The 13,130-nt window shown below is 45.9% G+C and overlaps 2 protein-coding genes across 2 annotated transcripts in view; both read left to right on the top strand.

The window, feature by feature from the left end:
- Positions 1 to 8,493, top strand: part of LOC140721504 (uncharacterized) — a 30,532-nt gene extending 22,039 nt beyond the window's left edge. The window contains exons 5-7 of the mRNA XM_073036320.1: positions 4,380 to 4,551; positions 4,650 to 4,715; positions 7,869 to 8,493. Coding sequence (XP_072892421.1) covers positions 4,380 to 4,551; positions 4,650 to 4,715; positions 7,869 to 8,491 — 861 coding nt within the window. The 3' untranslated portion in view covers positions 8,492 to 8,493. The remainder of the gene's footprint in view (positions 1 to 4,379; positions 4,552 to 4,649; positions 4,716 to 7,868) is intronic.
- LOC140721503 (NACHT, LRR and PYD domains-containing protein 3-like) lies at positions 8,493 to 12,297 on the top strand. Its single transcript, XM_073036319.1, has 6 exons — positions 8,493 to 9,617; positions 10,316 to 10,402; positions 10,558 to 10,728; positions 10,883 to 11,053; positions 11,208 to 11,375; positions 11,538 to 12,297. The coding sequence occupies exons 1-6, from the start codon at positions 8,749 to 8,751 to the stop codon at positions 11,623 to 11,625; spliced, it is 1,554 nt and encodes a 517-aa protein (XP_072892420.1). The 5' UTR covers positions 8,493 to 8,748; the 3' UTR covers positions 11,626 to 12,297.
- Positions 12,298 to 13,130: the final 833 nt, after the last annotated feature.

Here is a 13,130-nt window from a genome sequence, read left to right as displayed (position 1 = left end):
GATACAAACAATGATAGAGAAGGGAAGTTAATGATGTGACTCTTGACGGACATTGCAAGTGGACAGAGAACCATTGACATCACATGTTCCCAATGCTCGACCTTAATGGTCATTCACCAGACTGACTTGATTATCCACGGGTTTCACACAAATCAAATATATAGTGGCTTATTTCTCAGTTCATTTCTCGAGTCTACCTTCAACCCCATCGTCAATTGAACAGGCAGCACTGAATATCATTTCTCTTTTCAACTACTGACCCTCTTGCATTTGATCAAATATCCCAACAGGCCTCATGGTTCAGTTACCTCTTTGTGACTGTTCCATTTGGAGTTTGTAATTACAAATACTGTTAACACTGGGAACTGCAAAATCATACAATTGAAAATAGTCCAATTGAAAATCTCCAGCTATCACAGAATTACCAAGAAACGCCTTTCTAATGGTCCTCGTTTTACTGGGACACATTCACCTATTGCTCACCAGACTGAATTTTAGAGAAGATCCACGCATTATCCCTAACTCTGCCATTCCACACGAGACAGCTGACAATTTTAATCCAAACTTCCCTCTCTGCATTACTACCATTTGATTTTGGTCTCTCTGACACGCACAAAAGTCCTGCAATTGCTGGCTGCCTCTCACTGCCAGTTCCCAGCTGTAGGCTGACACTGGACCCTCACAGAGCCTGGCAGTGAATTGTGAACCTGCTGCGGTTCACCAGGGTTTATCCCAGGGAAAGTCAACAGTGACCCTGTCATAGTTTGACTTAGCTATAGACATCGAACTCTACAGAACAGCAACAGGCTCTTCGGCCCATCAAGTCCACACTGACCTATCATATGCCTGGTCGCGTTGATCTGCACACGGACTAGAAACATCCACACGCTTCCCATTCATGTACTTATCCAACTGGTTCTTAAATGTTCAAATGGAATGCAGATATACCACTTCCAATGGCAGCTCGTTCCATACTCTCACCAGCCTCTGAGTGAAGAAGTTCTCCCTCAGATATTCTTTCATCTTTCATCCTTAATCCATGATCACAAGTTCCGGTCTCACCCAACCACAGTAATAGATGCCTGTTCGTATCTACCTCATGTATACCTTCTATAAACCTCTATCACATCTCTCCTGGTCCTCCTACATTCTGTGACAGCCCTAACCTATTCAAACTTCCCCTATATCTCAGGTCCTCAAGTCCTGACAACAATCTGTATTTATTTTCTGCACTCGTTCTATCTTATTGATATCCTTCCCAGAGGTAGGTACCCCCATTGCTTCAAAATCGCCTCTGAAACATCAATTGCGACATTATATCCCAACTTCTATATTCAATATATTGACTACGAATGCCCCTATCCTAAAGACTTTACCAAGACCTCTACCTTCGACAACACTTTCAAGCAATTTTGGATCTGTATTCCCTGATATCTGGCTTTCCCCGTGCTGCTCAATGCCCTACCACTCAATGTCTTAGTGTTATCGTGGTTTGTCCTCAAATAGTGCAAAACCTCACACTTGTCTTCATTAAATTCTATCTGCCGATCTCCATTCTACCTTTTTCTAGCTGTTTGAAGTCCTGCTGCAAACTCTGTTAAACTTCCTCGCTGTTACTACCTTGATGTCATCCACAGATTTACTGACCCTGTTTACCACATTGCCATCCAGCGCGTTTATATACATATGACATCCAACACCAGACCAAGTACAGATCCCTGAAGCACACCACTAGTCATAGACCTCCAGTCAGAGAAGCAAAACTCTACTACCACTCTTAGCTTCTCTCTTGTATCCAATATCTAAACTAACTTACCACCATGTCATGAATGCAAGCGACTTAATGTTATTGTCCAGTCTACTATGATGGACCTTGTCAAAGGCCTTGCTGTAGTCCACGTAGATAACATCCACTCGCTTGCCTTCATTACTCGCTTGGTAACATCCTCGAGAAACCATAAGGTTAGTTAATCAGGATATACCAGGTACAAATCGGTGTTGACTATCCGTAATGAATCTTTACCCATCCAAATACTCATATCCAATCCCTCAGAAAACCTGCCAATAACTTTACAACCATTGATGTTAGGCTCACCAACCTGTAATTCCCTGGCTTAATCTTACAGCCGTTTCAGACAGCAGAAAAAAAACATTAGCTACCGGAGCTAACATAATACTTCCGGAGCTAACATTTTAAATATCTTTACTGTAGGACCTGCAATCTCTGAACTCGCCTTAAACGAAGTAGGAAGGAAAACCCTAGGGGTTTACCCTCCCTAATCTGCCTCAAGACAGCAAATACCTCCTCCTCTGTAATCCGTACAGGGTCCATGATCTCACCGCTGTTTTGCCTCACTCTAAAGACTCTGCATGTCTCTCGAGTAAATGTAAATGAAAAAAATCCATTTAAAATCTCCCCCACCTTTTTCAGCTTCATGCATAAAGGCCCACTCAGAACTTCAAGAGGACCAATTTAGTCCGTTGTTATATTTGTTTTCTAAATATATTTGATGAAGTGTTTGGGGTTCTCTTTTTCCTTTTCTGCTAAAGCAAACTCATTCCGTACTTTAGCCATCCTGATTTCCTCCTTGAGTAACTCTTGCATTTCTTGTACTCACCAAATATCTCATTTGATCCTTTAAGCCTATACTTGCGATGCGCTCAGGGCCTTGATATCCCTACACAAAGATACCGTTGCCTCTTATTCTGTCAGGAACATTCGAACTATTTACTTGTGGTCATTTATGCATTTGATCACTGCACTCCCAAAATATCAGTTTTAGAGGCCGCACATTTACCAAGCACATCTGTACCAGAAAACAGCCAGTCCCAATCCACTGTCGTCAGATCTTTTCTGGTACCACTAAAATTGGCCTTTCTCCCATTTAGAATATTAACCCAAGGACCAGACCCATCCTTTTCCATAATGATCTTTAAACTAATGGTATTATGATCACCAGATCCAAAGTGTTCCCGTGCACACACCTCTGTCTCTTTTGCAGTCTTGTTCCCTAATAGGAATTCGAGAATGCGCTCTCTCCAGTTGTCATCTGAATATATTGATTACAGAAACTTCCCTGGACACATTTGACCCACACTATCCAATCCAGCCCTTTAACTCGGTGTGCCAGTCAATAAATGGAAAGTAAATTATCTATCATCAGAATCTTGTGTTTGTTTCTGTGATCTCCCTGCACATTTGTTCCTCTAAATCCCATTGACTATTGGGTGCTTTACAATATAATCCCACTGACGTGGTCATACCTTTCTTATTCCGTAGTTTCACTCATGTAGTCTCATTGGATCAACTGTCCAGTTTGTCCTGTCTGAGTAATGTAGTGACATTTTATCTGACTAGTTAACCACCCTTCCATCTGTAATCCCTCCAGCTCCATCGAGTCATTTATAATGCAAGGGAACCCAGGAAAGATGAGCTGCCAATCCTGCACCTCCTCCAACCAAATCACATTAATGGTTACAATGCTGTAACTCAATGTGCTGATCCATGCGCTAGGCTGATCTGACTTTCCTACAGTACTTCTTGCATTGAAATAATATGCATTTTGGAACAAAAAAGTTTCACGATGCTCATCCTTTCGTCTCCTGACTTTGTATGTCGCCTTAACAACATCTTTCCCCACACAAACACTCCACTATCCACTTCGGTTCTTCATCCCCCTGCTACTTAAGTTTAACACCTCCCCCCTCCCCATGCAGCGCTAGCAACCCTTCCCGCGAGGGTATCAGTCCCCTTCCAGTTCGGGTGCAAAACGATCACGTATGCCCAAGCCCCAGCTTCCTTGGAAGAGAGCCCAATCATCCGAACATCTGAAGCCCTCGGTCACGCACCATCTCATCAGCCTCACGTTAAACTGTATTGTCGTCCTATTTCAGGCCTCACTAGCACATGGTCCGGCTAGCACTCCTGAGAACACAACCCTGGAGATCCTGCACTTCAGATTAACATCTAACTGCATGAACTCACTTTGCAGGACCTCATCACACTTCCTACTCTTGTCATTCGTACTAACGTGGACCATGACCGCCTGCTACTCACCCTGCCCTTAAGAAAGTTTCGGACTCGATGCGAGATATCACTGGCCGTGACAGCACACCATCCAGAAATCTTGTTCTCCTTAAAAGAATCTCCTGTCTTTTCTACTAACCATTGAATTCCCCTGTTAGTGAAATTCTCTCTTCTCATCCCTTCTGAGTCACAAAACGATACTCAGTGTCAGAGACATAATCGCCGTGGCTTTCCTCTGTTAGGTCATACCCCGCAACTGTAAGCTGTATACCTGTGCTGGGTCAGTCTATGATCAGGGTAAATTTATACCCATCCCTCCGCTCCTCAATATATTCCCCATTGTTCATTACAGAGCGTGACTGAGCTTGCAGAGAAGGGAAACCGAGCGTGCGCTTCCAAACTCCTCCTGGATCTGGTGATGGAGAAGGGCTCCGGGGCCCGGAGGGTGATGTGGGAATCCTTTGTGAAACTACATCACCATTTACCGAAGCTGAGCAGAATATTGAATGAAATACGGGAACGAGGTACGATGAACAATACACTGTCTGTTACACATGTAAATGCTGATGAATTTACAGTATTACACAGAACAGACTTCATGCAGGTTAATCTGTTTGAACAGGTGACGGCCAGTTCGCCTTCATGGACACTGAGCGGGGTTTATCTGAAGCGCCCAAGCATCTGAAAGGTAATTGATGGAATGGAAATCTCAAAGCCTTTATTTCACTCTGAGAGTCTGAATACCTGTCTTTAGAGGCATGTTTAGAGACGGTCAGAAACGGGGAGACAGGTTTTTGTCGCTGTGTCTGGAGAACAGGAAGCAATTTGCATTTGTCACAAAACTCGACACCTTCCCGGTCTCGGGCTCTGTACTCAGAGGCCTCTATGAGTTTGATAAACAGACATTCCCATCGGTCAGAGAGGAAGCCTTGGTGTTCCCCTTTCCATCGGGCCGAATATCTGGAGATTTGACAAAACTGAAGCCAAGCCATTCCAATTAGAACATCCAACTCCAGCAAGGGAAATCTCACACCTCCGATCCAAAGTGCAGCCGAGATTTGTTGTAATTCCTCCATAAGAACATAAGATATGGGAGCTGAATTAGGCCATTCAGCCCATCAGTTTTCTCCGCCATTCCATCACAGCTGATCCGTGATCCCACTCAACTCCATATACCTGCCTTCTCCAATATCCTTTGATGCCCTAACCGATCGGGAACTTCTGCCTTAAATATACCCATGGACTTGGACTCCACTTCAGTGCGTGACAGAGCCTTCCAGAGATTCTTTACTCTCTGGCTTAAGAAATCCTCCTTAACTGTTGTAAAGGAACGCCCCTCAATTTTGAGGCTGTGCCCCCTTGTTCAGGATGTACCCACCACGGGAAATATGCTACTACATCCACCATATCTGGTCCTTTCAACATTCGGGAGGTTTCAAACAGATTCCCTCACAGTCCTCAAAGTTCCAGTGAGTACAGGCTCAGATTGCCAAAACACGCCTCACATGTTAACCCCTTCATTCTCGGATTCAACCTCTTGAATCTGCTCTGGACTCTCTCTAATGACAACACATCTTTTCAGGGGTACGGGGCGCAAAGCTGTTGACAATAGTCCAAGTGCGACCTGACTACAGTCTTCTAAGAGCTCAACATTTTCTCCTTGCGTTTATATTCGATTCTTTTTTAAATGAACGGCGACGTTGCATTTGCCGCCTTTACCACAGACTCCACCTTTAAATTAATCTTCTGGGAGTCTTGCTCGAGGCTCCAAAGTCCCTCTGCATCTCTGATGCTTGGACCTTCTTCCCATTTAGATAATAGTCAGCTCCTTTTACCAAAATGCATTATCATATATTTCCAGCTCTGTATTCCATCTTCCTCTTCTTTGCCCATTCTTCCAATTTGTCTCAGTCCTGTTGCAATCGCTCTACCTACTCCTCCACCTATCTTTGTATCATCCAAAATCTTTGCCACAAATACATTAATTATCTAAATAATTGACAAACAATCTGAAAGTCAGCGTTCCCAATACTAATCCCTACGAAACACCACCAGTCACTGGCAGCCAACCAGAAAAGCCCCTTTTTCCCATTCTACCCTCCCTTCCGATCCGACTCCTGTTGTTTGATTTTCTTATTCCCCGTGCATATTGAAGTCCCCCATTACAAATGCAACATTACCTTTATTACATGCCTTTTCTAGCTCACTTTGCAATCCTTTGCTGCTATTTTCAGGCCAATATAAACTTTTTCCTTAACCCACCCGCAAAGATACAACATTCTCGGACCCTATGTCACCTCTTTCTAAAGATGTGATTCCATCTCGAACCAGCACAGCCACACCACCACCACCTATGCCTTCCTGCCTGTCCTTTCGATAAGACCTACATCCTTTATCGTTAAACTTCCAACTATGATCTTCTCTTAGCCATGACTCAGTGATGCCCACGACATCATACCGACCAATCTCTAATTGCGCCAAGTGTTTGTCCACCTTATTCCGAATGCTGTGCACTTTTAAATACAATGCGTTTAGTCCTGCATCTCCGCCCTTTTGAATTTTGTCCATGTGGTACAATTTAACGTTTTGCTCTGTATGTATTTGAACCCAATCATTGGCTTGTCCTTCCTTACATTCATGTTACACCCATCATCTACTTGTAAACCACCTGGTTCATTCACAGCTCTATCGTCCTTGTTCCAGTCCCCCTGCCATTTTAGGTTAAAACATTCCCAGCAGCTCCAGTAAATCTGCTTGTAAGAATATTGGTCACCATCGGATTTATGTGCAACCCACCCCTTTTGTACAGGTACTACCTACACTGGAAGTGGTCCCAATTATACAGAAATCGGAATCACTGCCCCCTGCTCCGAATCTTCAGCCACACATTTCTCTGCCACCTCATTATAATCCTATTGCCACTATCGGGCGGCACAGTGAGCAATCCTGAGATCATTACTTTTGAGATACTGCTTCTCAGCTTTTTTCCTAACTCCCCATGTTCAGTTTTCCAGACATCCTCCCTTTTCTCTTCCTATATCGTTGGTACCAAGTTGGCCACAACTTCTGGCTACTCAAAATCCCTTCTCAGGATATCGTGGATGCGTCCAGAAACATTTTGGACAATGGCACCTGAGAGGCAAAGAACAATCGGTGTTTCCTTTTGTCTACAGAATTGCCTTCCTGTCCTCCTGACTTTAGAGTCCCCTATTAGCGCTGACATCCTCTTCAGCTTCCTGCTCTTCCGCGCAATATCGGGGAATTGCCTGAGTTCATGTACCGGCTCCTTGGAGAATAAGAGACTGTAGACCAGTGCGGGGTGTGTTACATCGTGACTGGCTCAGACTGGAAAAGGAAACAGAAATTATGTTCCTTTTCTGTGGCTCAGTACTGACAGTTTAATCCTAAAAGAGTGTCAAGAACATGGGGTCCATTGTGAGAAAAGTAAAAGTCAGTAGAGCAAGTAAATGCCCCCCTCACCCACCACTGTTACCCTCTGCAGGGTTGCACAGTTCAGCAGAAGCTGAGCAGTGAAAGCAGTGAAACCACCCGCTCCACACAACACTCTCCTCTCCAGAATCACGTGTGCACTTGGTGCTCGCTGGAACACCGGGGAATCTGCAAATTACCAACAGAGGGGAGAGTGGAGACTTTAACAGTGGATCTGAATCAGAGCTGAAATATTTTGGGCCATCGTTCATTTTCAGACATTCTCATCTCTGATCTCCCGATTTCACCCAAACAATGTCTTTAACAAGTTTTTTTTAAATTAAAGAAAATATGTTGTGTGCTCCATGTTCATCAGATCAGGCATTGACAACCTATTTCTGTCCGTCATAAGATGTTCAACAGAAACACAAGGAGACTCTGCGGATACAGACTGAAACACTGAGAGTGAACACGATCCTGATGCGGGAGAAGGTGAAGGTTTTCCAGCTGGTTAATCGATACGCTGACCTCACGGTCATTTCTACTGTTCGAGATCGGAGACAGGTGGAACATGAGCTGCTGGCAAGAGGCAGAGATCACGAGGAGTGGAGAGAGAAACATCTCCGCACAGAGCTAGAAAAAATCCGGGCTGATCAGTTATTCCAGAGGAGTTTTGATCAAAAATTGAAAAGATCTTTCTTTGGAAGAAAATCCGGGATATCCGCAGCAGTAGCCGGAGTCCCGGGGATCGGGAAAACAACAATGGTACAAAAGATTGTTTATGACTGGGCCACGGGCAAAATATACCAGCAGTTCCAGTTTGTCTTCAGTTTCAAGTTCCGGGATTTAAACTCCATTAACTGCAGAATAAGCCTGAAAGAACTGATTCTGCATCAGTATCCCTACTTTGGGAATATCTTGGGAGAGATCTGGAAACACACAGAGGTTTGGATGGTTTGGATCAATTCAAGGATCAATTCAAGGACGAAATCAATTTTGTTGATGGTCGTAGAGAGACAGAATCACAGTACATAGATCCTGAATTCAAGTGCAAGTTGTCGGACATTGTGCACAGTTTAATCGAAGGCAAGCTGCTCCCAGGGTGTTCAGTGCTAGTGACCACCCGCCCAACTGCGTTACATTTATTGGAAAAGGCAGAGATCAGTGTCTGGGCTGAAATCCTGGGATTTATTGGTGAGCAACAGAAGGAATATTTCATCAGGTATTTTGAAGATCAGACGGTGGCAGCAGCTGTTTTCAAACACGTGAAGGAGAACGAGATCCTGTACACCATGAGCTACAACCCCTCCTACTGCGGGATCCTCGCTCTGGCACTGGGTCCCTTCTTCACACAAAGAGTCAGGGACCCGCAGTGTGTTCCCAAAACCATCACCCAACTGTACTCCTACTATATTTACAACATCCTGAAAAATCACGGCCGTGAGATTGAGAACCCCCGTGATGTGTTACTCAGGGTTGGTCAGATGGCCTTCAGAGGAGTGTCCGAGAAGAAGATTGTGTTTACAGATGGAGATTTGATCAACTACAATCTGCAGCCGTCCCGGTTCCTGTCCGGGTTCCTGATGGAGCTTTTGGAGAGAGAGGATTCTGCCCGGAGCGTGGTGTACACATTCCCACACCTCACCATCCAAGAGTTTGTAGCTGCAGTCGCACAATTCCTGAATCCACATCCCGGGGATATCCGGAAATTCCTCACTGAAGCCCACAACAAGACAGATGGGCGATTTGAGGTATTTCTCCGTTTTGTTGCTGGTCTCTCCTCCCAAATGACAGCTCGGGGCCTGGAGGAGTTTCTGGGTCCATTTCCTCATCAAACAACCTGCCGGGTGATTGACTGGGTGAAGGAGGAGGTTAAACGCCAGATGGGAAACACAGAGAGTGAAGCTGGTAGAAGGAGCCTCCTGAACACATTGCACTACCTGTTTGAGTCTCAGAATCGTGGACTGGCTCAGGCCGCACTGGGATCTGTGGAAACACTTTCATTCAGTGGAATGACACTGACCCCGATTGACTGTGCGGTGCTGTCTCATGTCATCGGACTCTGTGATACAATAAAACACCTCAACCTGGCTGTCTGTAATATTCAGTGTGTAGGAATGCAGCGGCTGGGACCTGGGCTGCACAAGTGCCAGGAGTTGGGGTAACTTAATTTATCTCTCATTTTGAACTGTGAAACTGTTCCATTGCGTTTTTTCAAAGTAAATGGATTTGAGTAAAACTGTAATAAATCCCTATAACCCTTACTATCTCTTACTATCTTTCCTTTTGGTTAGTCCTGACGAAGGGTCTTGGCCCGAAACGTCGACAGCGCTTCTCCCTATAGATGCTGCCTGGCCTGCTGTGTTCCACCAGCATTTTGTGTGTGTTGTTGTTTGAATTTCCAGCATCTGCGGATTTCCTTGTGTTTGCCCTATAACCCTTCCCTTCTTGGCTTTCTCTTTTCATCGCGCTTCTGCCTTGTGGATCCCTGTTCCCCATACCCCCTCCTCCTGTAGCATCTCTCTTCCCCATCCGCCTTCCTCCCGTGGAATCTCTCTTCCATATCCCCCTTCCACCTGTGGGATCTCTCTTCACCTTTCCCCTTCCTAACACTTTCCCCTTCCGACCCAGGGAATGAGACAGAATATGTGGAGATTACAGGGTCACACCAGCAGACTAAATTACTGACATTCGGTGAATACCCTGGGGCTGGTCAGTGAGGGACATTGACAGCGATGGGAACTCCGATCAGTGATTTACTGAAGGTTTTAATGTTTCCTGAAATATCTGAGTGAGAGAAATTCCCTCAGACCCACGGTTTGAATCACTTTGTTCATCAATTTGTATGTTTGTGTTTAGAATTTGCTGGGATGAACTGGGAGATTCAGGAATGAAACCGGTTTCTGCGGCACTGAGGAACCCGGAGTGTAAAATACAGAAACTGGAGTAAGTATCAGACTGTGGGAGATTGTGTTTACAGTCACTGGGTGGCTGACAGTGAACATTAATGTGATCAGTAATTGTGTTACTGATAAACACTGGAGATTTGTACCGTCTCCTGTCTCTCTGTGTCCTTCACCCTCACTCTCTCTCATCTCCAGGCTGACCCGTGTAGGTCTCACAGATTCTGGTGCCGCGGATCTCGCCTCCGCTCTCAGTACAAACCCTTCACTGACGGAGCTGGTCCTGAGTTATAATGAACTGGGAGATTCAGGCGCGAAACTGCTGTCTGTGGCTCTGAGGAACCCAGAGTGTAAAATACAGAAACTGGGGTAAGTACCAGAATGTGGGAGATTGTGTTTACAGTCACTGGGTGTCTGACACTGTACATTAATGTGATCAGTAATTATGTTATTGATAAACTCTGGGGATTTGTACCGTCTCCTGTCTCTCTGTGACTTTACCCTCACTCTCTCCAATCTCCAGGATGGACAAAGTCGGTCTCACAGATTCTGGTGTCGAGGATCTTGCCTCTGCTCTCAGTACAAACCCTTCACTGAAGGAGTTGAACCTGAGTAGTAATGAACTGGGAGATTCAGGAGTGAAACTGGTGTCTGCGGCTCTGAGGAACCCGGAGTGTAAAATACAGAAACTGGAGTAAGTACCAGAAAGGGGAAATTGTGTTTACAGTCACTGGGTGTCTGACAATGAACATTAATGTGATCAGTAATTGTGTTACTGATAAACAGTGAGGACTTGTACCGTCTCCTGTCCCTCTGTGTCCTTCACCCTCACTCTCTCTTATATCTAGACTGAGGGATGTCGGTCTCACAGATTCTGGTGCCGAGGATCTCGTCTCTGCTCTCAGTACAAAACCATCACTGACGGAGCTGGAGCTGAGATCAAACTCGCTGACAGACCGATCTGTCCCCGCTCTCCGCCGCCTCATACTGACCCTCCCGAGTCTGGAGTCGACCGAGTGAGTGTTTGTATTAATGTTCAATGTGATAAAATATCAGCGGTTCCGCGAGTTTTCTGATGATATTTGTCTGTGAGTGTTGTTGAAGCATTAACCCCAGTCCTGTTCCTGATACTGTTGTGTAATCTGTTTATTTCATCTTTATTCTCACATCTGTTTCAGGCTGTGGGGAAATCGGTTCAGTGAGGCCGGGAGGAAGGAACTGAGATCTCTGCAGGAACCCAGACTCGGACTGAGAGTGACCGTGTGAACATCCCCGCGCGCGGGATGGGGAGATTTTGGCGGATTCCCTGCCCTCTCCTTTAACTACTCCTCCCCTTTAACTATCGCCCTTACCTTTAATAGCCGCACGCCGAAGGTCATTCCCAGTGGTTTTAACGGAACTGGCTTCAGTCTCGCGCTCTGTGACATCGGAGGCGTTCCCGCAGTGACGTATTTCTGCCTCCTGTCCACCGACGCAGATTCCGCCGGTGTGTGGCTTCAAGACTCCCGCACGTGAGACCCCGAGGAATTACACATACAGGAAAAGCCCTGGATCCGGGGCTTTGTCTGGGACACCGGTGTCCCGGGCTGGGATTATCTCGGGAGAGAATCCTTTTGCTCCCTTTGCTGAGGAACTTGCATTTGGCAGTCTGGCGGATATAATAATGTTAAATAGACAAATACCTCGCCAGTGACCCTGGTTCTGCAGCGATCCTGGACACGACCCTGAAGTGTGATTTTATAATCATCGGTTCCCCGATGAATAGTGACAATGAGAAACGAGACTGATTATTCAACCTGTCACTTGTTGTCGCCGGTCAGGTAATTGTGTGTGACTGTGAGTGAATCGAGACCAGCTTATTTATTCCGCATGTGAGCAGCTCGCCCATTGTGGAATATGCATTTGTCATGATGATATCAATAAACCGTTGTAAATTCCTGTCTTGGTGTCGGCCGAGTCTCATTAGAGGAGAAACAGTGAGCTGGGATTACCGCCCCCACACCCCCCGCACGCGGTGCACGGCAATAATGGGTCTAAGCTCCTCACACTGGTACAGCAGCGTCTCAGCTCCAGGCGGAGGGATGTTGGTTTGATGGTGTATTGTCCCCAGGATCTCTTCACTCCCCATCCCCATGCAGGCTGACACACCGCTTTCTCATACACCAGATACTGGCACTTTCCTGACCGCCACCTTCCAGCGCACTGCGTTGCTCTCACAGACAAAAACGACAAAAGAGGTTGGAGCTCAGATTCCTGTGTCAGACACAGAGTGAAGCTCCCTCCGCACCGTCACACCACACACACCTCGTCTCAGACGCAGAGTGAATCTCCCACCGCAACACCTTATCTCACACTCCCCGAATCAGACACAGAGTGAAGTTCCCTCCACACCGTCCCATCACACAGTCCCGTGGTCAGACACAGAGTGAAGCTCCCTCCACAGCATACAATCACAGAATCCCTGGATCAGGCAAATGAATCTCAGTCGACACCGTCCCATCGCACACTCGCAGGGTCAGACACAGAATGAAGCTTCCTTCACACTGTCCTATCACACATTCCTGGGGACACACAGATAAATGCTGTGGAATCTCGCACTCCCGTGCCCAGACATGGAGAAAAGAAGATTGTGTGAGATATATTAGCTGTGTTAATTTGAAATAGATCGCAGGAGATACTCTGATCCATGCAGCATAAAGAACCCCCGCGACCCCCTACCCACCTCACACACAAACAAGGTGAATCTTTGTAGAGAAGGTCACAGACAGGAA

Source organism: Hemitrygon akajei, unplaced genomic scaffold, assembly GCF_048418815.1.
Source record: "Hemitrygon akajei unplaced genomic scaffold, sHemAka1.3 Scf000057, whole genome shotgun sequence".
Taxonomy (NCBI): Eukaryota; Metazoa; Chordata; class Chondrichthyes; order Myliobatiformes; family Dasyatidae; genus Hemitrygon; species Hemitrygon akajei.
Note: the sequence above shows the minus strand (reverse complement) of the source record. Positions and strands in the feature narration are given on the sequence as shown.